Consider the following 15,726-nt stretch of genomic DNA (forward strand, 5'->3'; position numbering starts at 1 on the left):
CATTTGTGTCTTGCTTTTGCCGTTTTAAAGAGCAGTTAGGATGCCCTAAGAAAGTATCTTTCAGGAAAGGTAGTATTTAATCCTTTTTTAATTTATAACTCAAACATCAAGAGATTCAGTAACTCGTATACTTCAGAGAGAGCCTGATTTCAGAAAAAACTACTTATTTTTAAGTATTTTTCTGTTTGTTTGTTTCTTTGTATCAACTACTTTGTGCACTGATAGCCACAACTTCCACCTACTGAGCTGCTTGGATGTCACTTAGGAGACATGGAAAGATGCTGCTTTCCTAGCCTTGTCTCTGAGCACTTCACAGCAATTGAACTAAGAGCTATTCAAACAACTGTACTCTTCAAACTATACAGAATACACAAGAAAACACAGATATGGTACTTATCTCCCATAACATGACATGCAATTCCTTCTTGAAGCAGCAGGTAGACACATCCTGAGAACTGCTACGGGAATAGTAACCATAAGACTGCTAATTTCTTGTTTGGACTCCAAGCAGATACCTTATGCACATACTGTATTAGTGATGTCAATAATGTAATACATTAACTACATATATTGTAAACAGCAAGAATTACTTGGTTATACTTGTGCTATGAGTAGAATCATAGAATAATTTAGATTGGAAAAGACCTTTAAGACCACCAAGTCCAATTGTTACACACACAAAGGAAAATTTTGATTAACATGCAAAAACTCTTTATAAGTTGCAGTTTCCATATCTGCAAAGTCTCGAGAATAGCAGAAAACAGTGCAGCAGTTCTGTTGTTGAGAACACAGAAAAGGTTTATTTCCTATTAATTTAATCTGCATACAATGTTATTTTTATTTTGTCATCATAGGTATTATAAAAGAAGCTGACAACAGGTGCATTTTCACTCATTCCAAAGTCTTCAAAGAAACTGGCTCTGCCATAACCTGACCATTTCACTGGGTAGAAGGCAATAGGTTAGTATTCCACCAGCACCAATTCTGAACACTTCTAGACCAAGACGGTCACAGTCAAGTAAGACAAGATACACAGGTAACATATCTGTTGATGGGGATCAAGTCTCTGAGACCTTCAACACCACCCCAGATTACCTAATCCTCTGGGTTCAGCTGGTTAATGGCCAGTATGAAGGATATCAGGCCCTGATGATGAGCTACTTTTAGCTGAATCTTATCTTTCAGATGCTTGACACTATCCTACTTATTTCCTTTACTCTCCATAATGCTGATGTTCCTTGCTACTGCTCATTATTTTTGCAAGCTATGATTCACCTTAGCTGTTAACCTTTTCAGAACAGAATATTTTTCCCCTGTGTTTGCACAGCAACACGGCTCCAGCAACAGTAACCAGAGAAAAACAAGACCCATGCATGGGAAAAGAACTGAAATTACTGAGAGTGTGATCTGAATTCTGTATAGCTAACTTTTTCATGTTCCACTGATCACATCTTGCTTTGATTGACTAGGCCAACCACAGCAAGTAGTCTTTAGAAGGAAAGAGCTGAGTGATCTCCTGTATGCCCTGTTTGCTGCAGAAAACACCAGCTCCCGTTGTGAAAATCGTTTCTTGTTCTAGAGATGCTTTGCAGCTCTGCAGTTAGCTAATTATTATGCTTTAACAACATCATCATATCTTCCCCTTGGCACAGACCAATCTCTTCAAGTCCAATCTCTGAAAAGTTTTCATGTAAAGGAAACTCATTTTCAATCTTAAAGAGTGTAGGACTGTATTTGGCACCAAGCACAAGACTAGATGTTCAGAAGACTAAAGTAATCCTAAAGGATTCTTCCTTGCCTCTCTCAGGGGTAAAATATACCATAATCTCACCCATTCGTTTGCATTCAAAAGTAAAACTGACATGAAACAAGACATAAATGTAAGCAAATGACAGCATTTCCATAGCATTCTTAATATGTTTCTTAATTCACTACATTTTATTTTCTCATGGTATTTCCCATAATGAAGATTACCTGAGGGTGTCAGCATAAAAACGTCAATGTGGACAGCTGCAGCTTAACAGCCACAATAACTGTAGCTATGAAATTTTTAAGAGATGTAGTGTTTTGGTAGCAATTACAGTTATTGATATTTCTAAAATTCATTTAGGCTTTTATTGTAACTTTAGTAACCAAAAGAAATGCAGTCTATGATATGACTTTGCTAAGGATAAATTGTCACAATCTTAACGTTATTAAAAAACGTGTTTGAATGAATTTAAACTGAGTCATATTAAAACTTTCAATCAAAATAAATTACTCTTGATGAAAACACTGAATTAAAAATGATTTAATATTGTTCTAATTTAAATGTGAAGAGTACAGTTTTATTCAATAAAATAGTAAATATTTTACCATTTAAGTACAATTAATTTTTGTTAATGCATCCAATAAAAAGCACATTTCTTTTTGACCCTTTGGACATTACTTAGATTAGCCTCTTGCCAAAATCTTCTATTCAAGAGCAATAAACTATGCTTTAACTTTGAGAAGCAGCATCCTGGGATTGCAAACCTATTGTCTCATATCAGCTCCTGACCTGCCTTTGTAACCTCAGATGTGAAAATGAAGTCGAGCTCTTCCTACCTGAGGTTTTGTTACCAGTAACTCTATAACCATGAGTACCTCTACTGACAGAAGATACCTCCCTCCACAGCAGCTCAGGCCCTCTCCACAGGAACAGATGGTGTTTATATCTCTACTTCTTGACCCCTTCTCTAAAACAGCTTCATTTAAATCTGTAAGCTTTTGTATTTCCATAGAAGGGTAAAAGTCAAGTCTCCCAAGCACTAACCAAGTTCCTGTGCTAGCCCTTATCACTGCATCAATCACTCTTCACTGGCAGCCCTAATTTCTACTCTTCCTTTCACTCTAAGGCAGCTGTTTTCAACTTGGAATCCATGATTTTCCAGAGGACTATAAAACTACTTGAAAGGCATTCACTAAAGTAATTAATTAAAAGCAAGCATGCTATCAACAAGCTGAAGTTCATTATACAAAGCTCAACACATACTAGAAAACAGAAATCACGTCAGTGGTTAGAGAACAATTAAAGAAAACAAACCAAACCATTTTAGTGATCTTGATCTTTTGACTCCCAGCATGTGCAGACATGTCTCCTAACTTACTGGCACATCTAGTCAGCACTTTAACAGCTTAATAGATTACATGTCACTTTGTTGTCCCTTCCATATGTTTTTCAGGCAGTTGTGAAAATGGAAACATTGCTCAGTCTAGTTGTTAGGAGCTCAACAGCTACGCTATCAGTGGAGAAAACATCTCAACAGCACACTGTAGCTACAGAGAGATCAACACACAGGTGATACAAATTTCAAAAATCACAGATTAGCACAAGGTGTTTCATCTGCCATTTTAAAAAATGACTTGTGTTCATAGATGTATCTCCCCACCTAACATAGTAGTTTATTTAATAGAAGATGCTGGTTTTCCTTAGAAACCTCACTCAGTTTACAACCTTTGGTCATCATAGCAACAGAAAATGCCACTACCATCATTATCACTATGTCTTTAGATAAGGATGGTTTTAGCCTCACTCTCATCAAGAATAAAGAGAGAAATATCACTGTCAAATAGAGCAGCTATGATCATCCTGATTGTCTTGTTTTCCTTACTTCAGGTCATAGCAGTGTATTACAGACACTGCTCTTTGCATGTTCAACATCATTGGTTAATGTTACAAAAAAAAAAAAAAAATCTAGGACTAACCTTAGTCTCTGTTTATAATAGTCTTCATCTCCATCATCTCTCCATCTCTTTCCCTTGCGCTTCCCCAGTGTATGTTCTTCTTCCTCAGAGCTTGGAAAGAAGTCCGCATCATCTTCAGCTTCTTTAAAACCTCTCTTCACTGAATATTTTCTTTTACTTGACAAATTCCTGAGTTCATAATCAGAATCATTCTCACCAGGAGAAGATGCATGCTCTTCCTCCTCTTCTGCTGCTTCTGGATCAAAGAGCTCCTCATCAGGTACATACTCAGACTCTCCACTATCATCCTCCTGTTCACACCTGAACTTCTTGGCCTCAAGATATTTCTTTTCTTTTGGAATCTCTGCTTTTGATTGAATCTGAAGGGCATGCTTCTGGAGTTTTCTTATGTGTTTTTTTAAGCGCTTATCTGTTTTTGACAGGGCTTTACCCCCTTTTTCCTTTTTAGTAGATGTAGAAGCTACACACTGAACATTTTTGGCTTGTGCTTTCTTCTTTGCTCCTTTGTGAAGAGATAACTTCTTTCTTTCAGATGACAGCTTAGCTTGGTCTGCTAAGTACTTCTCAAAGTCAGATGCTTCATTTAGCATCAATCGCCGTGTCTTCTTCTCTGGCTTCTGAGGTACTGTAGTTCCAAATGGAGTCATCTGGCCAGTACGAATGAGCTCTTCCCATTCTGTTTCCTGAACAGGCATAAGCATACTGCCAAGACATGATGGACCAGGTTCTACAACAAAAGTCAGAACATCCAGCATGCCTTTAACACCTTCTGAATAACTCAAACACAGGAACAATGGTGTTTTGGTTCCCCGCCCCACCCCCTCCCCACCCCAAGCTTTATGTGCATTCAGTTGAAATTTGAAAGTCCAAATTATCATCACACATAATATTTGAAGGTCAAAAAAGGCAAAACCAAACAGAAGAGAAAGCCAAAAAGTCAGACCAACTTCTACTTCAAACTACTTCTCAAATTTCATACAGGAAACATTACACATACTATAAAAATGCAAATATTTCTGAAACAGCCAGCAACAAGAACTACCATAAAATTATATTCCCCATGGCACATGAACTCTAATGTGCTCCCTATGCTGTCAATTCAACCCATGTCACCATCTTCAGTGGAAGAAACCACTGTGTTCCCATATGCAGCAACGTCATCCATTTCTATTTTTATTATTGACTTTTCAGTCCTACTCATAAGCTTGAAATTTGACATCCCCATTACCATCCCAGGATAGGTGCAAATCTTACAAAACACATAGAAGATTGTCTTCCCTCATGTTTCAAAGAAAAAACAAAACAAAACAAAACAAAACCTAATTTTCCTACTCTACAATGCTAATACTAGGATTATGACTTTAAAAGTCAGATTGGCTGCACAGCACATTGCCACTAAAGAGCACTTCACATAAACTGCCTACAAAGCTACTTTACATATTAACACAAACTATAATTGGTGGTTGAAAACAAAGAGGAGGGAAAAACTCTTGAATTCTAGAAGCTGAAGGGGAATCCCAGCCCAAAGTCTGTTATTAGGGCCCAAAATTTAAAATAGCTGTACCTGAATTGCCCACATGGCATGCCACTGTATATGGTCCCATTTAAAGAACTGTACTTGTCACAAAACCATATTTAGCAAACAATGATGATGCATCAGGCACAAAACTCCTTCCTTTCCATCTCCTGAGTTTCCCAAACTACTGGCACTGCACAACTCCATTTCTTCTGTCTAGAGCTCCATTCGCTTCTGAGTTACATTTCATCGCACTAGGTGCCTCAATTCTACTGCATGAATTGATGCAAATAGAAAGGATTAAAGATGCTTTTACTAAGAAGAGGTTACTAAGGTTTTTGATTCCTGTAAGTCTTGTCGAACCAGGAGAAAATCATGAGCTTTCTGAAATCTGGAATCCACCCCAGCCACATCTACAATGGACAAATAGCACAAAGATTTTACACCTCTGCAAACAACAATAAAACCCAAAGGTGATGTGCAGATGACAATGAGGTCCAAACTTGCCCTGCAGAATAGTACAGATTAGTGACTGTGGCCAAGACACAGCCAAGCCGCAGTTACAAAACCCAAGCTCAGTTTGCAAACTGCAAACAGCAGTGAGAGAGAACACCTAGTGAAACAATGAGAGAACAAATATCTTGCTTTGGAAGACGACTTTTTTTTACCCCACAGTGCAGCCTGAAAAAGAGAAGCCGTTCCCCCTTCCATTTCCAGTGATACTTCCCAACAGTAAGAAAAAACAATTTTGTTAATGCTGATTGATAGCATCCAGTGTATAAAATGCAATTCAATCATGTTAGTCATCTTTATCAAATTAGCTGTGAAAAAATGTTAGTATTTCCAATTTATTAAGCCCAATACTCTAATGTGCCTCAGCCATCCCCACTGAGCTGAACATGGATTAACATCCATTTTGTAAAACATCCCACATGAATATGCCAAGATATGCAATTCTGCAGGTGCAGAAATAAGTATTCTTAACTCCCTCTTTGAAAGCAAACCACTGAAATGTATTTCCTTGCTGGCAAAGGTATTGCAAACTAGCTTAAAACAAAAAAAGGCATTACATCCAAATATAACTGGACTTTCAGCCTCCTGCCATACCTTCATCTTCCTCCAGTTCAATCTCATTTACTTTACTGAGAATCTCTGTTCCACCAAGAATTGCTTGGAGACGCTTTTGTTTTGCTTTGATCTTCTTCAGCTGTTGCTCCTTGAATGACAAGTAGACACATAAATTAATTTTTAATCTGGTTCATAAATTCACTATCCTTTTTAAAAATACTTAAATTACTACATTTGCAGTATTTTCCACCAGAATCTCATATTCCAATGTTCACAGTACCACGCTTGCAACAAGAAAGCGCAAAAAATGTCACCACAGTTACTGGAAGGCTTCAACCTACAAGCACACATTTTTGCATGTACAATCATCTTACGATAGGCAAACAGTAAGATCAGATTGTTTATAGACACAAATTTCACATGCACATTACACCTTTTGATGTACATCTTTTGAGATCATTTTATGAACGTGTTGATTCTAGTGAAGGAAACCCATGAAGTAGATTAGTGAAATGCACGGAGAACACCAAAATATTTGTTCATTATTTGCAAGACTGAGTTGATGGTTAATAAGCCACTAAAAACAGCAATAAGACTTAAAAATAATTTTATCATTCCAGAAGTTTTGGGAGAAACTGAAACTGTAAATCAGTCCATCATCCTAATAGGTTTGTACACACTTAATTCAGAAGTGGTCACAGCTAACTGAACAGCAAAAAAGATAAAGTAAAATTACTTAAAAAAAAAAAGTCAACATTACAGATATGATGCTATAACAAGTATAGCTCATTACTGCTATGAAAATAACTCATAGCTAGCTCTTCCATTACACCTTTTATCTGCATGTTATATCCTCAACTGTATATTTACTGATGATGATGTGATTCCTTGGTGGTGTTAACTTTTATTTATGAAATAAGACATTCCAACCAGTAAAACAAATACATAAGCAATGTAACTTTCCAGATTTTTAACTCAATTCTTGGGAATTATTTCCTTACCTAGAGAGGTACATACTTCAGTAAAAATCAAGTTAATGGAAAATGAGATTTTTTTTTTCTTTTTGGTGACCATTGGTTCACTAGCCTGCTCATGTCTTCATGTAGCACTTTTCAAACCACAAAGGGTAAGTACATTCATGTATGATACAAAAGATTATGTCCTGTGTATGCACTATTATCCTTGCTAACGGAGTACTTTTTATCATAAAACACTGCCTGTATGACAGGTCTAAGGAAACAGCTTTCTTGTACCAGTCATTTATTTCCCATTTGTCTCAATAATGGAATAATTCAGTCATCTTTAACCGTTTTTTTAATACTACAAAAGAAAGAGTACTAAAAGGCACTTCTGTGTGCAAAAAGTAGCTCAAGACCAGTTTTAAATACCCTGCCTACCTCCAGACAGCCCCCAAAACACTCTTGAGGTTATTAGGACTTTTACAGATTATAGTTTTCATACAGGAATTTACATTTGCACTTCAAGGATTGTTAGAGATAGCTAACAATGAATCCACAATGAGGTTGGAACTTCCTCTGCAACTTACACTTACGTAAATTACTTCATTATTATGAAAACAAAGTAAAATGTAGTGTCCAAGTACATAATCACTCTGTAGTGGTAAGTCTGGTTTAATGCATTTCTTCCCACTACCTCCAAGTCATTTGTTCTTAATCCCGTGCTACTATTCAGTAGTCACTTCAGGGGGGACAGTAGTTGATGGGGCCAAATTGTGAGCGCTGTGTTATCCAAGTGCTGAAATGATAAACATTAAAAAGAAACAACCAAGTGAGGGAGTGGCAAATGCCCTGAGACTGGGAAGAAGTGTCCAAGGGCAAAGGACAATAAGTTTTACAGCCAGGTTTATCATTAGAGAAAATATTAAGATGCATTCCCATCAGCTGGCAAGCTGATCAAAGTGCTACATTCCTGACCAGAACTTTCAGTTTTCTCAAGCCTCCTTCCGATTCCCAGCTGTATGGGTCTATCACCTTGATGCCTGCTAGACTATTTCACAGGCTCCTTTAACTCACCACTCTGGCAGAAAAAAAGCTGGAGCAGTTTCTGCCAAATCAATGAGTTAAAATGGCTCACAGGGAGGAATGATGTGTACTGGTACAAGAATTATATAGACAATAAAAGAGGATTAAGGCAAGGAAGGTAGGGAATGAAGACCAGGAGAGGCGAGATTTACGTCAACTATGCTTTGCTAATTGTCCAAATACTACTAGGAAGGATTTAATTAAAATAATGCAAATCAGTCTTCCAATGAGATCCTGGAACTTCAGTTCTACAGCTTGTTCTGAAACTTAGAATTAAAAAAAAAAAAAAAAAAAATCAGGTCTCACTTTCACATCTTAAAATCAGTTATTTACATGTTTTGGTAGAAAATTACACCATTTAAAAGAGAAGGAACAGCAACTGTAGACTGACTCTGAACTATATAATTAAGCAAGAATTGTATCACAGAATCCAAACCATAAGCCAAAGTACAAGCTAGGTATTTTCAGCAGGAAATCAACGTAATCAAATCACCTTGTTATATTTTTGCCGTTTTACAGAATCTAGTTTTCTGCTTATATTTTTGTTGTCAGCAGCTTGAGGTGAAAGTTGCTCAATAATTTTATCAATTTGCTTCAGGGATGTTGTACATGATCTGAAAAAACAAGAAGATTGCAATGTACTAGTCAATTCGAAAGAAAAATAGCACATTCTCAATTCAGACAATTTAGAAATTCCCAGGGATTTAAGGTAGGACTTAAAAATGTTTAAAGGTAAGTGTCTAAATAAGCATCTTATGTTTTAGATAAACCTGGAAAAGCTAAACACTTTAAAAAGTTGTACATCATAAAATATTTTTAAACAAAATTTTGCTAATACTAACATCCCAAGGCAAGGAAACAGAGCAAACCACTCCAGTATTTTGTACTCAAAAGTTACAAGTCTGAAGATTATAATAAGCAAGTGATAGTTGTTGCTTTTATTAGTCAAAGTAAACAAAACACAAACCAAAAATCTAAATCAGAAATCACATTTCCATTTCCTAAAACTGTTTGAATAGATTGATGCCATTATATAAGGAAGTTTCCATACACAATATGAAATGCAGGTTGAACCACCTAATTTCCTCTGTTTCTGCTGCTGAATTCATTTGCAAGGAAGGAGGCACCGCCCTACCATCAGAAGCAACAGATCTAGCTTTGTTGATTCAGAATACTTCATAAGGATAAACAAAATAGCATCCCAAAGTATTATGAAAAACATCAAAGAAAACTCTTTACAACACCTGCAAAGCAGCCATTATTCCCCCACATGCAAAGAAAAGCACTACTGAAGTCTCTGCAACTGTCAGGGAGAAAATTATTGGGCCATATATCTCTCCAGCTCTAATCTGAATTCTACTACTGTTCTCCTAGAAGACATATTCTACCAGCTCCCCAGCTGTCACTGCCATCTTCACTTCTCCATTTTCTTTCAACAGTTATGAACCATCCTATCACTTTCTTAGTATTCTGTTTTGTTGCTCTGAAGTACATCATCCTCTGCACATCTCCTACCTTTTGGCTCTTGCCTCCTTGGCCCTAGGGTCTCTTAAGGCATACTGCTACTATCCTCTTCCACAAAGCTTTATTTAACAGAAGCATGGAATTTAAACAGGATTTAACTTCAAACATTTTTATTCTCCTTCTTCTGCTTAAATTTGTATGTATATTATAGAATCATCCAGCTTCTACCATGAACTCTGTGCCAATTACTCAAAAAACACTTCTTGCCTGATTTTACCTTTTGTCATGCATTCACCATGCTACAGGACTTTAACCAACTCTATCATGTTCTACTCGTATATCTTTCCTTTTGTCAGTCGCTCTGCTCAACAAGCCAGCTATATCTCTGCTAATTTTCTCCAAAACAAACTTTCAGACTTGCACATTACATCTTACACAGAAGGTCACACAGTAACTCTACAAGAAGACTAGAAACAGAAAAGGGGAGATCTAAGATAAAAACTCAAAAGAGTTGCAGCTCCTACCCCTCAAAGTCTTCTACTATCAATATATCATGTTAATCAAGCATTTGTTTAAGGTGTCATTAAGTACTTCATTCAAGCACTTGTGATAAAGTTGTTTCAGTTGTCACACACTCATAACATAGAGCCATCCAAGTTACAGAAAGCAAATAACCAGCAGCAGATAACCCCATGAAGCATACAGATTTGAAAAAGTGGCACTATTTCTGACTAGAACTTCAAATAATAGAGTATAACGTAATTCTCCATGGCTAGAAAACACGTGCATCTTGGTAAGGTAGGAAACAAAGCAGCAAAAAAAGAGATGCACTGTCCTCTACTGCCTTGATGCATTACTGAATTAGTCAAATAAGAGCAATGAAGCATTGCTCTGATGTGAAAAATATTTTCTCCTTTTCTAAAAGGTGACTCAGAAGAGTACATGTGATCTAGTGCTTTCAAAACATCCTTTTGTCTTCCAGCTTTTAAAAACATGCGACACCAAGCCTCATTAGTCAGTAACAGAAAGGAACAGTAAGAAAGGACACAAAATTTACCTTAAGTCATCCACCACAGACTGATACTCTTTCTCCGCATCAGCTATTTTTGCTGCTTTATTAGCTTCATTAATTGCATTATCTACTTGCTGAAGAACTCCTTGCTCCAATACATCTTGGTCATAGACATCAACTCCCAAACCTTTGAGCTCAGCAGCCTGTGCACTACATGAGATGGACTGAATCTGCTGCCTGTTGATCTGTAAAAGGGGTTGTCCTCTCCTGGGCACCTCCAAAGGAAAAGCCGTGGATGTCGGAGACGGGCTGTCAGAGCTGGGAGTTCTAATACTATCACCCAGGTCACTGTTACAAATGTCATTTTTTTGTTCAGTTCCTGATTCCTCAGCATTATGCTGGCAATTATTGCTTGCAGAAGTATCAGGCTCTTGTTCTTGGATACTGTCTGGCAGGTGGCTGTTGTCTGTTGGCATCCTCTGCCCAAAGGCAACAAAGAAGAACCACATCATCATAAGAACATTCACACACACAATGTTCTTCATGAAGACTGTGCCCAAATAAAAGTAAAGAAACACACTTGTTGTTTTGCTTATGAGAAATTCTTGTTTCAAAACACCTAGTAGTCTACTCCTCCATGAGCCCTCCCCACACTGATTTCCTCAATCAAACAGAAAAAGTAACTAAAACTTCTTAAAGACAGCTGTATAGAATACTCCCAGAAGATGTTGATATCGAGACAAATAACACAACCTGTAAAAATTACTCTCCTTGCCAGAGAGTGCACTCAGTCTTGTGTGTACAACGGTCATGCTCCAGTGGACTACAACATAACAAAAACATGTGCAACTTACATCCAAAACCAAAAAGCTGAAGTTTCTGAAACAGGATAAGACTTGCCAATGAAAGCACTGATGACAACAGTTGGTTGTAGGCTTTAGTTTGACAATTCAGCTCCGAAGTAGAGCATAAAGCCCCTCAGTTGTTAGGAAACTGACACTGGACTGACTTACCACGGCAAGCCCGGAGCTGCTATTGTTTGGAGCCTTGAGGGTGACACTGTCTTCTGAAAGGATGTATTTTTTTATCAACTTAAGGGACAAACACGTGTCATTAACTTGCAGGAAGTCATTAATATGGCAGGGGGGCTCCAGCAGCCGCCTCTCGGTCCCGGCTCACGGCTTTCTTCCATCAGCTCCGAACGCACACGCAACCGGTCCGGCCCTGCATCCCAACAACAGGTACCATGACAACGCCACGCTCCGGCCGCTTCCCCTGGGGGACCCCCGGCCCCATCCACCCCCCGACTACACCCCAGCGTCCCGCGCTGCACCGCTTCCCGCTGCCGGCCCGCCCGGAGCGGGCAGCGCCGGGGCCGCACCGCCGGCCGAAGGCAGCCCGCCGCGGCTGGCAAAAAGGCCCGGCCGGCATGGAAACGCGAGAGGCGAGAGGCTCCGGGTGCCACCGCCTCCCCCCGGCCTCTGCCCGCGCCGGGCGGGGGCGGCCGCTGGCGGAGGAGCGGAGCCGGCGCGGGACTCACCTCGCTGCCGGGCACCGGGACGCTCGGCACCGCCGCTCCCCTGCCCACCCACGCCGAGCGGCCATGCGTCACTTCCTCAGCCGCCGCGACCGTCGCAGCTGCGCATGCGTTCTGCGGCGCAGGGAGGTGAGGGTGGAGCTCTGCCCCGCACAGCTCTGCCGGAGCCCGGCGGTGGGACGGGCAGCCGTGCTCGGCTGTTCCCGAGACTTTCCCCGTCGGGCAGCCTCCATAACGCGGCTTCACCTGGCAGCGCACGGGCTGGGCGGGGGCCGCTTGCACAGCCGCCCGGCAGGGGTCGGTGGTTTCGGGAGCGGTGCCCACAGGACAGAGCTGCGGAGGAACCGCTTACAGGGACCGCCTCAAAAGTTCAGTTTTTCCCCTTGACAAAAGGCTTTAGTGTCAGGTGATTGTCCTTCGAAAGATGTGGGAAGGAAAGCATGATATAGTGTTTGCAAAATTAGCCCAGGACTTAAAAAAACAAACCTTGTTGTGCAAATAGTATAATTTGATTTCATCAAAGTTCCTTCAAGGGGAAAGGAAAAAAGAAGGATGCAACACAGCCTGGGCCTTAGCAGCGGGATTGCTTGTAGGCTTAGTAAGCAATCAGTGAGAGCAGCAGGATTTTAGGGACTGTGGTTCTGCCTGCTGGGCTCTGTAGCAGCACTTTCTTTTCTGCATTCATTTATATTGTCTCCCTAATTCTCTGGTAGTGACAAAAGCAGAAAGCTAGATTTTCTCCAGGGTTGCTTTTGGTTTTTCTGCCTTCTTGCTCCTTCTGTCTCCCCATTCCAGTAGCATGAGAGTCCTGACCCAGCTCATCCTCCTTTGGGCAGCAGAACTGAATTTACTGGCTGACAGCCTTGGGTCTACTGTGAGAGGGTGAATACAATGCAGAATATATTTGGAAATGTTATGCTAATTAAATGGTGATGCAGGTAGAGTTTAACTCTTCGTTTTGGGGGACACTGTGATTCAGTTTGGTCACAGAGTTGCTTACTTCAGCTGCTTTTTAGTTGTCCTGCTCCATGTCTTCTTAATGTCATATTTTTGCAGTGATTGTCTTGAAACAAGATGCAGATTTAAAAAAAAAAAAATTATTATTTTGAAAATTATTCAGCAGTGGAGACAAAGCATATGTAACTAAGTGACAGTCATGATACCTTGTTCTTCTCACACTTAATTTCAACAAAATGCTACAGACTAAGAGAGAAAGCAAGCTTGTCCAGTAATTATAGTACATTTATAGTGCATCTCTGATCCAAAGAAATCCCAGGTCCTACTGATTAGTCACCCTGCACGTAGAAGACTATGATTTTAACTATGCAGAAACGTTACAGTTGTTTATCAGAGGAATAGCAGAGGTGTTTTTTCTATATGACTAGGTGTAATGTGTTAATCATGACAGTGTAAGGATGCAGGTTAGGGCGTATAGGGAAACATGGTAACTGTTATTAGATTTTAGACTTTGCCTTCTTTACACCCTGCCTTTAGATATTTGCACACATTGATGAGATCTTCCCCACCTCCTTTAGGCTATACAGTCCCAGCTCTTTTCAGCATTTCCTCACAGGGAAGATGGTCCAGTTCCTACTGGTCCTTTGCTGGACTGTCTCTAATAGCCCCCTATCTCTGTTGTACCAGGAAAGTCCTAGTTTCTATAGACATTGATTGTCTGACATTTTCTCAGCTCTATTCCTACACTGCATTGATGGAGCTCACATTGCTGCAGCAAAACACTGTTCATGAATGAAGTATCCAGTGATTCAAGCATTTCAAACATAATTGAAACTTTGTTTCCCCAAATTTGTGGCATACCTAGCACACCCACAGAATTCATACACACTTGCTCCAAGTGTAGGAGTTCTGATACTTTTTCTCATAAATCATCACCACTGACAGTTTTAGTAAAATACTGTGTCCTACCCAGTTTTCCATGACATATTACACCATTTCCTTTAACCTCTGCTGGTGTGAGAATTAATGACTCTCAGAACTGTTGGTGGCCTGGACTAATTGTGAACTGTAGTTACAGGTCCTTGACTGAAGATGTTGCTTCCCTTTCCATTCCCTTATTCCCTCTAGCCACCAATGTCTGGGAATCTCAAAAAAACACAGAACTGCTCCTCTAAGGTCTGTAAGGCCAAGACCCAAAAGGTCGTCAGGCAAATAAAGCAGTACTTGGCTGATATGCTCTTTTTTTGTTTCCTTTGCCCTGAAATTTGTCATCACTGCAAATATCCTTTACTTTGCATTTAATGACTAGAATGAGAAGGCTGGAGGCTTATTTTTAACCTTTGTCACCATATTCTAAATACAAGCAACAATGCTTTGTAATTGCTGAAACAATTGAAAGTGTGGAGTGCAAAGTCTTTCAGCAGAGTGAGAAAGGCAGCATCCAGGGAGTATTTAAGGACAGAGCAACACAAAGCTGTTGTCAAAAATAAACTGAGGGGTAGGCTCAGTTTTCCAGAAACTGAATAATGAGGGAAAAAAATAAGTTGTCCTGGAAAAAGAAAAAAAAAAAAAAAGAGCTTTGTATTATTTGCTGTGAGTTTTCAAAGGAAGAACTGCTTCTTTCCCAAGCTTGAGAGGAGCATGAGTGAAGATTTTCTCCTATGTTAACAGACGTCTATGGGTTAACAGATTACTAATATGTTAACAGATGTCTATGGGTTAACAGATTACTAATGTGTGAGATGGTCAGTATTAAGTCCAGAAAGAAGAGGCTATAATCCAACATTAAATACTGTTGCTTCAAGGCAGGTACTTGCAGAACAAAGCAGTTACAATGGTGTCCTGACTGTGACTACAAATGTCCCTGGTAAAGCTTGCTCATAAAGATCCCTGTTGTGCTCTGTATACGTGGGATATCAGGGACTGAAGACAATCGTTGTGGGAGTGTTCTGAAACCATGATATAAAAATGTGGGAGGACCTTCAGGCAGAGACTGATCAATGTAATCTGTGAAACATCATATACACTGGGAATGATGTATAAATAATAAGCCTATTGTGCAACTGATAAGCTGGGTCAGGCTCCCAGGTGGTGTGAATAAGGACTGTTCAACCGAAGTCTACTGAAACCAAGTCTCCCAGCAGTTGAAAATCAGTGTGGGTTCAATAAAGTCATAGCAGGGATAGATTTGAAGGTAGTTCTGTGGAGGTCCGTATTTGATCCATTTCCAACACTATGCCTTTCTTTACCTCTTCTATCTCAACACATAATTTTGCTTGGTAACATCTATGGTTTTGATCTGTTCCAGCCTCAGCTATTGCCTGGTGCTGTCCATTACAAAAGCTGTAAAAGTAAAAAATCTGTATTAAAAACCAGAATGACTTTGAAGTTATAGTTTCAGTGA

General features: G+C 39.6%; 1 protein-coding gene across 5 annotated transcripts in view; it reads right to left on the reverse strand.

Moving 5' to 3' along the window:
• Window positions 1-12,698, reverse strand: part of ERCC6 (ERCC excision repair 6, chromatin remodeling factor) — a 47,030-nt gene extending 34,332 nt beyond the window's left edge. For 2 of the 5 annotated variants that reach the window (XM_065067398.1, XM_065067397.1), the window contains exons 1-6: window positions 12,369-12,477; window positions 11,842-12,052; window positions 10,874-11,307; window positions 8,846-8,966; window positions 6,350-6,458; window positions 3,727-4,453 (exon numbers count right to left, since the gene is read on the reverse strand). In XM_065067398.1, the coding sequence (XP_064923470.1) occupies window positions 3,727-4,453; window positions 6,350-6,458; window positions 8,846-8,966; window positions 10,874-11,304 (1,388 nt within the window). In that variant the 5' untranslated portion in view covers window positions 11,305-11,307; window positions 11,842-12,052; window positions 12,369-12,477. Of the gene's footprint in view, window positions 1-3,726; window positions 4,454-6,349; window positions 6,459-7,963; window positions 8,066-8,845; window positions 8,967-10,873; window positions 11,456-11,841; window positions 12,053-12,368 lie in introns of those variants that run through there. The other 3 variants (XM_065067399.1, XM_065067396.1, XM_065067400.1) reach the window with 3 other exon arrangements.
• Between the last annotated feature and the right edge of the window lie 3,028 nt (window positions 12,699-15,726).

Source organism: Columba livia, chromosome 6, assembly GCF_036013475.1.
Source record: "Columba livia isolate bColLiv1 breed racing homer chromosome 6, bColLiv1.pat.W.v2, whole genome shotgun sequence".
Taxonomy (NCBI): Eukaryota; Metazoa; Chordata; class Aves; order Columbiformes; family Columbidae; genus Columba; species Columba livia.